This window comes from Phalacrocorax carbo, chromosome 3 (assembly GCF_963921805.1).
Source record: "Phalacrocorax carbo chromosome 3, bPhaCar2.1, whole genome shotgun sequence".
NCBI lineage: Eukaryota > Metazoa > Chordata > Aves > Suliformes > Phalacrocoracidae > Phalacrocorax > Phalacrocorax carbo.
The window spans coordinates 122,813,717-122,830,848 of NC_087515.1; the positions used below are offsets into that span (position 1 = coordinate 122,813,717).

The 17,132-nt window shown below is 41.8% G+C and overlaps 1 protein-coding gene across 1 annotated transcript; it reads right to left on the minus strand.

Moving 5' to 3' along the window:
- MEP1A (meprin A subunit alpha) lies at positions 1–15,059 on the minus strand. The gene is made up of 12 exons (XM_064448577.1): positions 14,991–15,059; positions 14,881–14,905; positions 14,737–14,790; positions 13,250–13,367; positions 11,372–11,547; positions 8,200–8,421; positions 7,058–7,207; positions 4,024–4,239; positions 2,648–3,106; positions 1,311–1,484; positions 513–720; positions 1–158 (listed from the first exon to the last, which is right to left on the minus strand). Exons 1-12 carry the CDS (start codon positions 15,057–15,059, stop codon positions 11–13), a joined length of 2,019 nt encoding a protein of 672 aa, XP_064304647.1. The 3' UTR covers positions 1–10.
- Positions 15,060–17,132: the final 2,073 nt, after the last annotated feature.

Sequence of the window (17,132 nt, forward strand, 5' to 3'; positions counted from 1 at the left end):
CTGCAGCTCTTTATCTTCTAGACATCATGGAAATCAGGACGATGGTTAAGACAATGGTTCCAGCAATTCCACCAACTGTCATTCCCAGGATGTTCCCATGGATCTGACTTGACTGACATCTCTCACCTGTGAAGAAGAAGGCTTGTCCTGATGGGCACCTGGGAAAATAAAGTACAGATTCACATGGGTGAGGAGTTTTGTCCTGCGCTATAGACCCACCTCAAGGTCCTCACACTCACTATCCTGGATGACCAGTTCCCATTAGAGGTGTTCAGGTCACAACATCCCCACCTTGTTTGGAGGCTACTTACAACCCCTGGAAGCACCAGGTTTCTTTGCCTCCCCCTACGGCTGCTTGTAGAAACCAGTCACTGCAGTGAAGTGTTTTGTTCCTACTGTTCCTGGGTGACCTAGTGCCTCAGACCTCTGAGGTCTGTAGCTCTGAATGCTTATTAGCTGCATCATTTGGTTCAGAAGAAAGTCAAGGCTAGCAGGGAAGAGGTCCATGGTACCTGCAGCTTGCTCTCCCATTCACATTCACACAGACTCCGTCATTCTGGCAAGGGTTTGGGTCACACGGGTCTTGCAGATGAGGCAGCTGGTCTTCAACGGGCTCCATATCTAGGGCTTCTCTCTTCTTCCTTTCAAGGGTGTGGCCTTCCATGAAGGCAGGTTGTTTAGGTTCAACAGGGACTTCAGTGTTATTGAGGTGAATTATATCTTTTAAAAAAGGAAAGAGAGGAGAAAAACATTGGGTAACAGTAGTGATGCTTTATGTAGTATTCGTCATACCAGGGGCTCACAGGGTGCTTTGTGGACCAGAATGTACTCCTTGTCCATTTGCCCTTTACAGAGCTTTTGCTGTACCACAGCAAATTCTGCATATTTAAACCACAAAATGGAAACACATCCTGAAATTATGGTAACCAGCTAGGTAAATCAGTGGTATTCTGTACTATGAAAAATTATGCCAAGTGTGGCTGTTCTGTTTGAAAATAAGCACTACAAGGAAGGTCTTTTAGTATGTTCAATGCTTAGAAACGAAAATAGCTACAGGTTAGGGTGCTTAAAGGTGTCTAAGAAGTTAACCTTCAGTAAGTCATTGCCATTTAGATTCCTCTGAACTCATAGTCACTTTAGTCAACATCATCCACCTGAAGCTAAGACACAGAAATGCTTTTAAAAGTTGATCCCCATCAGAAGAGCAGATGACTCAGAGAGAGGTGGCAATAGTTACTTGAATGTATGAAAAGAGATAGAAAGGATCACCCATTTCTTTTTGTACGCAGACTCAGGAAGAGGGTCTTTACCATTAAATTCTGCAAAAATAATCAGGTCATCATTTTTCAGGAAGCTTCTCCGTCTCATCTGGCTGTGGGATATGAAGTTAGTCCACCCCCAGGAGATGCTTCTATAACAATTGCATGAGGGATCAAATTTTCCAACAACTGATGGTTTGTCCCATATTAAGGTTCCATTAACATCTGCAAAGAGAATAGGAGTGACAAGTGAGAACCACAAAGTTCTGCAGCTGGAAGTATAGCATGACTTTTTTGTGCATCACAGTGTTAAATGGGATTTATGCTGTAAAATCAAGTCCAGAGCTGAAATGCCCAAACAAGTCACAGAGGACTGACCAATTATGGGTGCCAGCAGATCCTTAGATATGGTCTGCACGATGACTCTTAGTCTATGTGAGCGCATTTAAATTCCACACTCCTCTTTCACTGAGGACTAACCAAACGCACTTGACCTCCTCCTTGTAACCAGCTAAAAGCCCCCTTCTGCATAAAGACACTTTCTCATCAGTTTTTAAGTGCTTATGGTTTAGAGTCTATCAGATTTTGGTTTTTGCTATGGTTCTTTTAAACATATTCATATCTAAGGTTTAAAACCTCCTCCTGAAAAAGTGTATGCTAAACTTCCACTGGAAAAAGTGAAAAGGGATGGAGATTCATCTCTAGTATTGTATTCTCTACCAAACTCAATATTGTCCTGTTGTTCTTATTGCTTTGAATTAACACTCCACGGAGAATCCTAGGAGTGGATGTGTAACTATGGTGCTACACGCTATATAAATCTGGAGTTAAAGTGTTGCCCCTGTCTGAAAGAGTCCATAATCTGCAGTCTACACCCAGCCAAGCAAGGCAGGCTCCAAATGCTGCAGACTGAGCTCACAGGAGTTTTCAGATATTTTTTTTCTTAAATACAGCTACCATATGAACCCTCTGCGTTCAGACCATGTACGCTCAAGTTACCCAAACCTCCAAAATGCAGTTTTAACTTATTGTTGATTTAGTAATAGAATACAGTACCCTGCTAGCATTGCACCATCCTGTGGTGATATGTCACCTATCATAATGGGCAAACCACAGATAGACTGGGAATTGCCAGCTCTTAGGAGAACTCTGTATTTAGAGCCAAACTCAGCTATTCCAGGGATTGTTCATAATAACACCAACCTTTCATGCATCACTTTTCACAATAGATGATCTTTCACAGACAGGAATTCTGAGTCATACACAGGAAAGTGTCCCAAATCGGGAAATGCAGCCATAGTTGCCCAACTCTGAGTCCTACACTCAGTCCTCTGACTCAGATTCTTTGGCTTTCATTTTCACCATTCCTCCAGGCAGACACCCCCTACCTGAGGTACGATGGTCTTTGCTTGTGGTGAAGCTTTTGCTTGAGGACATCCTTTTCAAGACATCAGGGTCCTGGTCCAGCACTGTGAGTATAGCTTGGCGGTTCAGAGCTGGCCACTCCAGAACAGCATCGTTCTCTCCACTGCACAGGTGAAAGGCAATGCGACTGTAGCCACTGACACTGGAGTGGGGAATCAAAGTTATGCCAAAACCATAACCCTCCGGGCTATAAAACCGGGGGCTTTCAATAATGTCACTTGCTGGGTTTTCAAGGATTTGGCTGAAATTCCGAATGAGCCACACAGCTGTGGGACAGGGGGTCTCTGTCAGTGTGACGTCATCAATAGCAATCCCACCAGATGAAGAGTTGGGGTTGCCCTTTAGTCCTTGGAAGAGGTAACGGAATTTCTTCTGAGCGTTGAGGGTTACGTGGGCAATTTTCCAGTTATAGTCGTTATCCGCTTTGGTGAAAGGAAAGCAAAACATTGCCATCAGCATGATTGGTGATATTGTGAAGCAGTGTATTCCTAGACATCCATTCCAGCTGCATTTTTAGACAACTGGACCTCTCACAAAATCCTGAAGGCTAGAGATCTTAAGCTGATACTGTGATTATAATATACTCATATTACCTTATCATCTTAATGCTTTGGACACATTGTATTAGGAACTTTTCGGTGAATGACAGTCTCTAGAATAAAGGGCAACAGGCTAAAGGCCAAAACATAGCAAGTGGATGGGAGTCAATGACCCAACATGTTAGAATTAAGTGTTGCTGCCACTTTTCCAGGGACTTATCCTTCCCTGCAGGCTGCTGCAGCTTGGTATAGGCAGATTATCACAGGTCTTGGGTTTTGACAACATCAACGCATAGTGCCACAGTGGCTGCATTTGTCCTATTTAGCAAAATCATCCAAAGTAGGAACTCAGCTCACATTTCCAAAATTACATCCATTTTTATATTTCCAACCATATAAACACCAGGCTGGGATTCTTAATGACTGCAGATGAGCACAGGTATCTGCATCTGGACAGGTCTCTGTTAGATCATGTAACAGCCACTGGAGATCCAGCCAGTTGATCTCCAATGGAGTTTGGGTCCCTCTCAATCACAGAGTGTAACATAACATTGTTAGGAACGTTGGGACTTCTGCTGTGGAACACCTGAATTACATTATTACAACCCACAGTTTCACTGCTAAATGGCCTCACGTAATACCAAATATGAAATACCAAATTCCTTAGCTGGATTGCAAAATACGCCAGTAGCTTTGGGAAAATCTTTTGATTTCTGAGTGAATCAACTGCATTCATTGACCCAGCGGGACAACTTTTCCTCCCCCAATATTCTATATATTCCTCCTATTTCCAGCATTACCTTCAAAGGTTTGAATTTTCCTCATCTTGCGAACATTTCCAGTGCCATCATCCTCTTTAAGCCAGATGATCAGCTTGTCAGAAAGGCTTCCCGTGATCTTATAGAAGAACTGGAGGCACTGCTGGGTTCTCTTTGGATAAAGGATTCGAGACTCTAGGATTGCCACCTCATCTGCCTTGCCAGAGCTGGTGTTGAAGTACATGAAATAGCCAGCATCTGTGAAGAAATTGTAGAGTGCCACTGTCTCTCCCCAGGTTTCCTGCTAGCTGCATGGCATAAATTTATCATTTCAACTCCCCTCTTTTAGTAGGTGTAAGTGTAGTACTTAACATGAACAGTAGAGGAAATAGTATGTGATAACCACCCAAGACAGACCAGGATAAGAACAGAACCAATAGTTTAGCGTATATATGGAACTCATTGCTGGTAGCTTATGTCAATTTTGCATTAGTTGGTCCAGATGGAAGTTGGATGCCTCAGGGATGTCAGAGATATGAGAAAGAGGTTTCAGTGCTGACTGCAAGTAACTAGTAAAAAATATTTTTAACTTGCTTTATACTAAAGATAATAAAAACGTGTGATCTTAGAGATCACATACTATATTACCTTGTAAAGAGTAAAATAATTTCTTATTAGTGATGAAGATAATAAAAAAGAGTTGGACACAGAACTAGCACTCTCCTGACCTTGAAGAAGCAGCAGCTCTTTTTTACAGCTTGCCCAAAGACTTTTTGAAACTAGAATCTCAGTTTGGGGAAATTATTTAAGAATTCCTGCCCCTCTAGTTTCATTCCCCGCTAAGATTTTCTGAAGTGTTCTTTACTTTATATTTGAAATGTCTACTTTTATCCTTATATTTACAAGAGGTCCACCATTTGCACATGTATCTTATCTTGGTATCACATGGACTTGTCACATCCTATCTGTATTGCATTGCTCTTTCATTATTCATTATAGTCTATGATTAAATTGACAAGTGAAATTCTTTTTAGCAGTTGTTGGAAAGCTTTCTCTGTTGGGGCTGGTTTCTTGGACTCTTGTCCAATCTGACATCTAGGGCATCATCAGTTAAACCTGCAGCTGCATCAACACAGTGCAGCATCCTGCATGGTTAGTGGAGCTGTTTGAGCTGTTTATCATGTTTGCTGCAACCATGTCAGGGGAATAATCTCCATTCCCTTCCACATGGCAGCAATGCTTTGAACTCATATCCATAGAAACGTTGCCAAAGATACCCAGTTGCTTTATGCACACATATGATACTTCACCATAAGTTAAAATTACGTTAAATTTAAATATATTAAATATAAGTATGATCACTGTTGTCCAAGTGAGAAACAGGGCTGTGAGGCTTATTCAGGTGCCTAACTTTGTTGTTGAACTTATTATGGTATCAAACCCCCAAACGATCTAGACTCCATTTCCTTTTTGCTAAGAAAGTCAAATAAAGGCAACATTAAGCATCTATGGCAATCAGAATACGGCCTTAGCAGATTTCAGCATTGGGATACAGGGATCAAATCCAGAGCCAGGCTTCCAGCTCCTCTCTAGACGTTAGGCTATACTTTCACTTCTTCAGTTTAGCCAGTAATAAGTCAAAAACCCAGGAAGTCAAAAATGTTTGGGCAAAATAGGACCCACCTAAAATTTGCCCCCACTTGAGATGACTGCAGAACCAGTTCTCCAAAAATGTCCAAATTTGAATGAACCAAGTGTCACTGAGGGTGTCCAAAAGGAGAGGCACTCCCTACTGATGCAGTTCATTTAGACATTCTGGAGATCCTGAGAGGCGCCTATCCCTTTCCATTAACTCTTCAGATAATGTCGATACTTATCTTGTACCGAGTCACTAGATGCTAAAGCGTAAGTGCAAGTTAAGTGCTTACTTTAGGCAGATTGGATTTTACCTGATAATCTCAAACAACTCAGCTGCATTAGTTTTCAGTTACAATTATACTATATGGGGAAAAAAAGGAGAGAAAGAATTAAAAAATTCAGATGAGGGTTAAGAGCAGGTACTTCTAGAAGCTATTAGATGATTTTCTTGAGTTATACTGCATTCTTGGACCTGACCAACAAGTACCAGCATTATGAGAGTTTGAGGACCTGTTCTTTCCAGTGGGTGTGTCACGTAAGGGGAATTGTCTGCTCCTGAGTGTAGCAAGTCAAATTTTTACTTTATCAAAGAGTAACAAAGCACAACTGAAAGTGCTTTAGGCCAGGATTCTTTCACTCTGTACTTAGGCAAAATTTACCACAAAAGTAAAATTCTGTTCTAAGTCTCTAGTAGTTTAGTAGTTTTCCCTGTCTAAATAATGACAAATCAGGCCCTTGCTTTTCAGAACTGCTTGTTGGGATTTAATCTTTATTCTCCCTTGTAAGCTAGTACCCTGCAACTGTGACTGGGGCTGACTCCATGCTTTTTGAGATTTTCTTCTTTTGAAAAATTGCAAAATTACCACTTTTTCATGCGGTAATTATCCTAACTCCTAATTTTCCTTAATTATCCCTAAACTACTATCATAAAATACTTTGAAACTTTATTTTACCTCCAGAACCAGCACTCCTCAAGTTTAGCTTATCGTTCACTTGGCAAACACAAGAGTTATGAGTGGCTATGAGTGCAGTTTCATTCTTATCATGGGGTAACATAACTCTTACTTAGGCTTTAGAAGTTGCAGTAAATCCTTTCCTAGGTTGTACTTGAAAGGCCTCTAGTTAAGATTGTTCTTTGTCCCCTTTTATCTTGCTGATGTGGAGAACATTCCACTATGTTGAAAAAGCTTAACAAGAGCACGAGTGCAACTGTAAACTCATACTCACAGGGCCAAGACACGTGAAAAGAAAATGGGCTTTTTGCTTAACTAGAAACATTACAACTTGGATTTTTGCTGAGTAGTCTTCTAAATATGGTTCAGAGAAGTTGTTAAAGACACTGTAGTTAAAGTACACAGACCAGCACAGACAGGCACAAGGGACCATTACTGCAGCTAACCCCTTTTCTATAGGAAAGTGTTCTATTACTTAGTTTTACCTCTACAGCGCCCAGAAAGTGTGTGGTCCTCCTGCCCTATAGCACTGCTCTGTTGATGGACCCAGTTTAGATCATCTCTGGTGCCCTGAATCATGCCGCAGATATTTTCAAACTCAAAAGCACACTGGTCCAAAAAAGTGTGAGTTGAAGCTGAAAAAAAAAACCACACACACAGTTACCTTCAAATTAGTATCTAATTAACATTTCTTCCCTAATTTTTTTTTGGGGGGGGGGAGGGGGGGTATACTAGTTTACACTAGTATAGACACCATGTAAAGAAGACAACCCACAGCAGATGTAAGCCCAAAGACTTCAAAGAGGGAAAGTTTGCTTCCTGGAGGTATTCCCTGCATAAAGACACCAACATTTGACCACTTTGCAGAATGTTAACAAACTCTCACACCACAGCTCAAGCACAGTGACTGGTGGTGACTGTCTTTATGCCTGCTTGTAAGCCCTGGAGAAACAAGTCACTTCCTGAACAGGGTGGTGTTGCATGTAACCATTCCTCTGCTGGAGGTTATTGTTCTTCATGGCTTACTCGTCTGCTTGATCAGCATGAGCACGGTTCTTCCACTTCAAGCAAAGTCCATGCAGTTACCTTAGGCCAGTTCAGCTGAGTCTGCCTGCAAGTGGATGCTTCTAGTGGCAAACCCATGGGGAAAAGAACTTCTTGCTAATAATCACACATGGTGATAACATCTTTGGCCAGCTTAGCAACCAACTAGACAGAGTGTTGGACTCTAGGCTTAGCCAATCTCAGGTGCAAAATAATCTAATTAAGACCAAATGCCAGTAAAAGAGGACAAAGTATAGTTGCATTTGCCTCCCAGGAGAGGCACAATGAACATGCCCACACACCAGCAGAACACAAATACATGTTTGAAGCCCTAGGAGCAATATGGAAGAAAAGATGTGAATGGATTGACTTTCATTGACGAATTGAAGTTTTACAAAAGTAATGACAGTTAGCAGCACCAAAGAGAAGGACGAGGAGGGAATAAACACCACAGGTCCACTCCCATACCACCTCAAGAGCACCTGAAAAGAGTTTTGGTGGGTTTAGAGATACAAGGGAGGTAAACCAGACAAGCTCAAGTATAAACAAAGAAATAGTTGGCCATGGTTACATTGTGACTTACTGCAGTTATACATGCGATTCAGTCTTTCCACGTCAATGGCACTGAAGTCTAGACGTTGTCCAATTACGTTATTAAATTCTGGTATCTTTGCTGTGATTGTGGGGATGCTTTCATTTTTGTTAAATGATAATGGTTCATAGTGCATCACTGATTCATAGTCATAAGGGGTGTTCAGATCAGTGATGTAGCTGTCATCGTACTTCAGAAAATTGTGCTCTTGGCCTGGTAAAAGAACAAAAAAGAATTGCTTCTTTTTTAGAGAAACTGGAAAGGAAATTGCTTTAGCATGGTCCCTTGGATACCATTTTCTGAGGCTTAGTTGATATACATAAAGCTATTTACTTTATGATAAAACATTCAAATGTAGCCAGATTTGTTTGTGAAGTAATTTGGACAACCAAGCAGTGTCTTTAGATTGCAGTTCTGCACCCTCACATGGTGAATTCAATAAGTTCAAAATCAAATATCAATGAGCTGTAAATATTGGATATAAAGGAGGTCAGATTAGACAGTCTAATAGTAAACATCCTGAAGAATTAAGCTTAAGGATGAATGTACTCCATTCCAGAGCCTGTGAGTATTGGTGGAAATGATTCCCAGATATTAGACCATATATGAACAAGGAGAGGCCCTGGAGCCCTCCACTCATTAAGGGGACATGTATGACAGTCCTGGAGTGCCTCCAGGTTCTGTTTTTCTTTGAAGCAAAGAATACTTTAGGTATCTGTGAAAAAATGGTGGGTTTACCGAATATTGATAATATTGCTATGATATTTATATTGAAATGTCTTTTGGAAACATGTTTCTCATGGTTTCTTAGAGAAAAGTTTTCATTATGAAGGTGTTTGCCAGGTCAGAGAGAAGGAGCCATTTCACATACCTTGGTATGGAAGTAAAGAGAGATCGCCAGCTTTTCCTACTACAAATATTTTCAGAATATTTGGCGTTCTCTCTTCAAGAAGAAACAGCGCATGACTGTGCTTGGTGGAAAATTACAGCGTCTCTTTGTAAAGTCTGCCCTTCCCTTCTGCAAGTCCATTCTGGGTCCAAAGGTCTTAAGTCCCAGGCTTGAGACTGTATAAGAACTTGGGACTGTTTTCTTACAGATACTTGAATTGCACCTTTTATCAAAAAGGGTATCTTGCTTATTAAGTGCTACCTCATTTTGTAGCTGGGGACAAAATCCTGGCAGGACACAGGCATTTGTGATGATGCTGGGTTTTAATATCATTAGCAGGCAAAGGGTAACTTCTATGTGTTTTTAAAAGAAATAAATCATACAGCAAGGAGACTATATCATTAGGCTGTCTTGTGTGTTTTCTCTGAAGTCTAACAGGCTTATAAACTTTTCTGTCAACAGCAACATGAATGGGAGATTTCTCCTCTCATAAGCCATCTATCTGCACTGCAGTTTATGAAAATGCATTACAGGAAAAAACGCTACCATGCTATTAAATTTGGGGCTGCAGGTCACTAATGTGGGAACAGATGTGCGTGCGCGTGCACTACACAGACACACAGAGCACAATCATATCAGCAGACATCTTTCAAACGGCTTCAGCAGAAGTTTTCTGCTTAATGAATTTGCCTAACTGGAAAATGACATTTTATAGTATGGACAGAAGCCTACTGAATGTAGGAATTGACTGTAATGATACCAGGCCGGGTCCAGGACTCCATTCCGAATAGTGTCACACATAAATCCATCTTGTGTATCAGTTTTATGCCCCAAATTTGTGGCTACTGAATACACCACAGATAGGTTAAGAGGATACAATGATATATTTTCGGGAAAAAAAATGCATGGAGAACTGGCACTATTTTGTCAAGATTTTCAATACCTCTGTACACCACGGAGCTCACAATAGTGCATTGTAAGTCTTCTTGCTCTGGAGGTGAGTAAAGCACAGCAGAAAGGGGCCTAAAAGTCACAGTCTAGATGCTATTATTATCATCATCATCTTCATCACCATCGTTCAAGGTGAGAGAACTTAGTAATAAGGTGAATTTTTTTAGTGCTGGTCATAACAATAAAAACGATGGTCTGCAAAATCAGTATCCACATCCCATCTACTGCTCAGCCACCCCAAAAGAGACTACACATCCAGGGTAGAAGCAAGTAGGAATGCAAATGGCCATTCAACTTGGAACAATTCAGAATATCAGATACTGAGCTTAGAGGTCAGCAGAAATTGTTTGTACAAGGTCTTATCTATCCAAAAAAGACCACAGTTGTCCCTGAACCTTCTTCCTTTCTGATGATTATTTTTTATGCATTTTTCACTTACTTACAAGGATGATGAGTACATAAATGTAGAGAATGACGTGATCAGTTTGTCCACACAGAGCATGAGCAATCTCAGGGCAAGGTTTCTGCATTGCTGCCATCAGTGGCGTTGCAAAGCACCACCACTGGGAACAAGAGTTTAGTCTTTGCTAGCATGCCTTTCAGAACTTGTAATACACTTCCGTTCACTCTTTTCCAAATATAAAATCATTAAGTAGTACAGAACCAGACCTCAAAGGACACAGCAGGAGAAACTGCCTAGGGACAAGGGGGACTGTGGAGAGTTTGCTGAAACTCATAAAGCCACTGCATCTGATGATACTAATCCTGAAGGCAAGAATCTGCAGAGACCCACAGGGCAGAGGAGAGCAGGATAGAGCCCTGTTTTATGTGTTTCATCTGACCTAATCACTTTGAGGCTTCTTCATGTACAAAGGAAATCTTTCCAGTTTCAGGAAAGCCTGAATCTCTGAGTATAAAAGCCTTTCAGATTTTTGGAGTGCCTTTGATTAAAAAAGAGCCACCTCAAAGCCCACCATCCCAGTAAGTTTACAATTTGCATTGCACTGAAAGAGAAAACAGACTTATAGAGAGGGGAAGTGATTTGTTCAAAATCAGAGAGCAGAGCAGTCCTGGAGCCAACGGGAAATAACATCTTCTGACTTCCAAGGACAGCCTCTCTCTTCTGGCCTTAGGCAGTTTCTGGTGTTTGACCAGAGAAGTTGTATCAAAATCCTGCTACATCTACAATTGATTTACAGCGGTCTCAGGTGTGGCCCAGTGTTTCTAAAAACATATCTTTAAGAAGGTCTTAATATTTAGGTGGAAAATAAGATACTGATGAGTCTGCACTTTACAAAATCTGACTTGAAGGTGAAAACCCACCTGCAATAATTTCATCCCACCAGATGGTCACATAGTCATCCCGGTCCATCCTCGACTGCTCATGATAAAATCCCAAAGCGTGCAGGAGCTCATGTTCCACAATCGCTCTGTAGTCACACCCTACACCAATAGAGAGGTTCTGTCCAGTCTGCAGGTCCCCCACCATGGACCAACACCTGAGAAAGAGAGACATCTTATTGTCTGTTAAGCAGAGTTTTCTTCTCTGTATTTAAGTTCTTGTTCTGCTCACTGGATTTACAGTAATATCAAAACAGGTTTCAGTATAAAGGGAATAATAGAAGTCATTATTTAGGTGCTAACCAAGTGCCTTGATACTGTACAGACGCTCTGCTTTGAAAGCAGACTAAGCACCAAAAACAAACTTGCTATCACTTGCATGGGGCCAGCATTTTACATACCCTCTCCCCCAGACAAGCCCACCTCTGATTTTTGAGATCCACAGAAGTTTAGTCCTATATCAGCTGCTGTTTTGCCAAGAAACAAAGCACATACATAGAAATAGTAAATTCATCAACAGTCTGAGCTTTTCTACAATCACTTGGGCTAGAGAAAAGATCTAGGAGGATTTAGGATAGCAGCATTTGGTCCTTTCTAACATCAGCTATGCAATGCATTGGCCCTAGGTGGGAAACTACACCTCTTTTTGTGAATGCATGACCCAGCAGAGGCTAACCATGACTGAGGAGGGAGCTACTCAGCCCGTTCACTGGGAACTTTTTGGGGTAGCTCAAGGGTGATGTGAGAGGCAACTGCTAAAGAGCACCTGCTTGGACTGTAGCTTCATTTGCACATCACAGAATCACAGAACGGCGGGGGTTGGAAGGGACCTCTGGAGATCATCCCGCCCCACCCCCTGCTTGAGCAGGCACACCCAGAGCAGGGGGCACAGGAACGCATCCAGGCGGGGTGTGAATGTCTCCAGGGAAGGGACCCCACAGCCTCCCTGGGCAGCCTGTGCCCCTGCTCTGGCACCCTCAAAGCAGTGTTGGGTCAAGTTTGTTGAAGGAGCGCTGAACACACTCGTGTGGGTACTGAAAACAACAAGCTTGAACAGCTTCTACCAGGAGTTTGCAGTACCAGGTTTTTCAGCACCAGCTTGTAAAAAATCACAGTGTTTGCACGGTCTTGTTAGAGAAGTGTCATAGGACATATTACCCAAGAAAGAGCTCAGGGCAGAATTAGTGTCTATAGGCCTTTATGAAGTACTGAGAGAACAAGAAATATTCACAGCTGATACAATGAGAAGATTCTTGCTTTTCTAGATGTTCTTTCAAAGTGAGTTTAGATGTAGGAAATAAATAAAATAGATCTTTCCAGGTTCTGGAAAACCTGAATCTCTGAGTATAAAACACACTCAGATTTCAAAAGGACCTTTCATTAAAGAAGAGCCACCTCAAAACCATAGCAATATTACAATAAACTGGCTTTCCATACTTTTTTTTTTTTAAACTGTTTTCCAAAGATTTCAAAGCCTAAATTCTGGTTATTCACATCCTTGGTAAGTTAAGAGGATATACATGGGGGTGGTTTCACCTACCACTGAAATGGAAAAAAGCCCTAGGTAGGAAAGTGGGAGCAGTTGAAGAAAACCCAGCGATGCTGGGATTCACCGTATCAAAAAGTAACAATCCAAACGTTAGATGCCCATTCCAAGTTCATCACCTGCAGTCAGCAAAGAGAGGCAGCTGCTTCTAAGCTCTCTGTCTAAGAAGGTAAGATGTGTTGCTTTCTCAGTGGCTTCTTCTTCTCTGCTGACAGCAAACTTAGACTAAACTTTTAGACTGCTGAAGTCAAACAGGATGAATTCCCAGCTGATTCTACACATCAAAACTGAACAGAAATTGATATAACCCTTACCCGCTTTCTTTTGTAAAGAATATGTAGGTACTCTCTCCTTCATATGGCTTGAAATCAACGCAAGACTTAAGGCGGAACATTTCAAATGCCTGGAGAATGACTCCTTTGGCATTCAGATCTGGAAAACATGCATCAGGAAAGCAACTTTAACACACTACAGATAATTCACCCTGGAGAGGTCAGGTATGCACACAGATACATGCATGGGAACAAAAGAAAAATTATTGAAGAGAAAAATTATTTAATTTTATGAAATTGTGGGGTTTTATGATAGCTGTAGAAGAAAAAAAATGGTTTTGATGTAAAGGAGCCTTCTAGTTATTAGTGATTTTTAATGTGAGAGAACCAGTTCTGAAAAAGGCAAATTTTACATCACAGTGACTCCAGTGCAAATAAGGATTGGAGCTAAAATCAGAATAAAGTGTCTGCATTACCTAGGTTATCACCCAGAATGTAGGGAATGGGGAACTTCCACCTGTAGGTCTCATCTCTTAGGGCGTTTCGCTGATTTTGCTGAAAAGGGAATTAAGAGCTGGTGATGCATCTGCTCTGGGGACATGGGCAGATTTGTGCCAAAAATACAATTTGGACAAGTGATAAATATAAAGTTTTTAATTACTTACAGAGAGCAAAATATCACCCTGAAAGAGGTCCAGTCCAGCAGCTGAAAAGCAATTTAATGAAAGATAATGTAAATGAAATATTAAATGTATTTCACCTCATAAATCATATTAAGCCTACATATACGAGGTTAATGTTCTCGGATGTTTACCGAAAATAAAGGACCAACCTCTTTACATTGAAATGTAGGGACAGGCCTAAAAGTAACAACAGTTTCTACTCAATATTTTCTACTCAGCAATGTCTGCATTTTTGGCAGCAGAAATCTGGTGGCCACCGTTATCCATGTCAAGTTTAATAACCCCTTGCTTGCTGTCAGGCAGTGGCGACAGCCACACAGTAAGACAATGCTCTAGAGAATATAGTAATACTGAGGAACGCAGTATCGTACAGTGCACCATCGAAGGATATATGGAAATTAAAAAAAAATAGAGGAAGACAATAGAGGAAGTGTGTTTTGTCTTTTCTGTTTTATTTCCTTACCGCTGATACAGAAGCTCAAGAAACATCTACGCTATTTTCCACTTTGTAAAACTTCATAAAAATCATGTAGAGATGGGGGGAAAATGCTGGTGGGACTCCAGAGGTTTTCCAGTTGATATAGTGTGTTACTGCATTAACACCATGGGTTTGTCCAAACTTCCGAAGTGACAGACATCTGCACCCCTTGTTTACATAGGGTTTCAGTCCTGGGGTAGATGTATGTCATAGCCAGAGGGAGGTAATTCAGAGCTCACTTAATTATATTTCTCTTGTTACCATGAACTACTTGACCATCAGTCACCCGTGTCTTCATTACAACACTTAAAATTCAGCATTTTGCTTATGATTTTTCAGGCCTTATGAGAATTTAGACTTGAACTCACCTAAGTTTATGTCTGGAATGTCTTTGATTATCTCACCAACCTCAGCATCTGCTGCTGCAAGACAGACAAAACATTATGTGTTCAGATGTGGTGACACACAGCAAGCAAAAGAAAATGCTTCAAAACTGAAAAGAGTTAACTTACTGGCTTCACTGGAGAGGTGCCTGACCTGAAAGAGAATAAAATACAACCAGTATAAGGTATGATGTGTCTCTGGACTGAAAGGAGCCTGTGCAAATCAGGTTTCTACTTACAGAGACTGGAGTACCATACACGTAACATAACAGAAGCACTAGGCAGAGCGGGACGATGCTGGAGCCCATTTTTGCAATGTAAGAAGCTGGTCCCTCTCATCTCTTGCAATATATAGGGCAGGATGCTGAGCTTTCCACAGAACATCAGCCAATGAGCTTTGAACCTTCCACCTTTGTAACATTATTATAACAGCAAGATTTCCCTCCCAAATGGCATTGTTGTTATCAATTACCTAAGTCCACTTTGGATGAGTGTTAGAGAGGAATGTAATAACACTGTGTCTTCAGTGCAGCTGGTGAAAAGCCTGCCCAGACTTTGTGTAAGACCTCAATCTGGCCCAAAGTTGCTGACTCCTTCCACTGCGCTTGTTATCTGGCAGCTTTATGATCTCGACTGCACAGGAGGAAAGCCACATGCTTAAGCAGAATTATTCTGGGTTTATAGCATTCCAGTGACATTAGCATTTGGCCCAGTGCTGTTTTCAATTAATAATTAACATTGCATTGTAAAAATTAGAGATAAAAGAGATATGATTGTGAATGATCTGACAGTGTTGCCCCACAGCAGATCCCATCCCAGGACTGATGCCCCAGTGCACAACATGCCACCCTTTGCCTCCAGGGGCAGTCACATACATCAGTAGGCTCAGAGCCTTCCAGCTTGATGCTCCTTTCCTCTCCGGTGGGTTTCAGAGCTGGCGGACTCTGTCGTGCAGTTTGCTGCCTTCTTTCTCAGGGAACACGGGTCAGAGAGGGCAGACGGGCTACCTGAGCCAAGGCTCCAGAAAGATCTAGATCTCCCACAGGTCCTACCTCATACCTGTTACCCACTTGTAAATGTCCCATGTGCCCTGGAGGGTAATCATGCCTTAAACTTAGGCTACTGAATCTTGCTTCTTCATTTCACATCTGAAACAAAGGTAGGGGTGTCCACCTCTATGATCAGCAATTAGGTACGAAAAGGCTTGTGCCACAGACACCACCACCCACAGCACAACACAGAGGGCTTGAGTAGGAAGAGAAGAAAAACTGCCCTGGAGGTGCTTCACACACTGCTTCCCAGCAGTGTAGGCAGGAGACACTGGACTTTTTTGTGAAGAAGCCTCCAATGCAAGTAGGTTTTGAGTAGGAAATGTGCCTGTGTACAGTGACTACCCTGTCCTAGAAAGCAGTCAGTCCTCCTACTTAAGCAACATCTTTTCCTCCAAACAGGTCAAAGTAGGAAGCTATTTGCATGAGATCATGTTGCAGAGGAACAAATACAGATATCTCCTTTTTTTGAGAAGAAGGGTGCCAGAGGAGTGATCTTTCACCTAGCACACATGGGTCTTCTTCAGCATTTGCTTTTATGAACTATTATTCATAAAGAAGTGCAGCCCATGGGAAGGACCTACACTGAGAAATTTGTGAAGGACTGTCTCCCATGAGTGGGACCCCACGCTGGAGCAGGGGAAGAGAGTGAGGAGGAAGGAGCGGCAGAGACAATGTGTAACGAACTGACGGCAACCCCCATTCCCTATCCCCCTGCATTGCTTGGGGGGAGGAGGTAGAGAAGTCAGGAGTGAAGTGGAGCCTGGGAAGAAGGGAGGGCTGGGAAGAAGGTGTTTTGTCTTGTTGATGGCGGGAGCATGACAAAGTGGCTTGGTGGGCACCTGGTGGCCATTCAAGGTCAACCCACCACAAGATCCAAACAAATTCCCGTTCTGCTTTCATGAAAACTTCTCAGTAATGTTGCATTGTGTCCAGACACAGATGAAGGTTGGGAAGCATGCTGTTCTTTTAGGAGTGACCTAGCAAGCTGAATACTTGGCAGTGAGCGTTATCAAAAGCTGGGCTGGAAGAACCAATAATGGTCATGGAGAGAAAAGGGAAGTGCCAGAACAGGATCTTGGAAAGTCAACCACTTCTGGCTAGGGAAGGCCAGACAGAGAGACTTCAGACACAAAAGCTGGGAAGTAAACGTTGCCATCAGAAAAGATTAACAAAAAGTATGAAACATGGAAAGAAAAAAGATGATATAACTAAAAGAGAAGCACTTTGCTGATTGGGCCAAAATAATCTTTGGATAGTCTATGGGTATAGTCTTTTTAAACTATCAGGGAAGCTTAGTTATAATTCTTAAAATACAGAAACCACAGAATA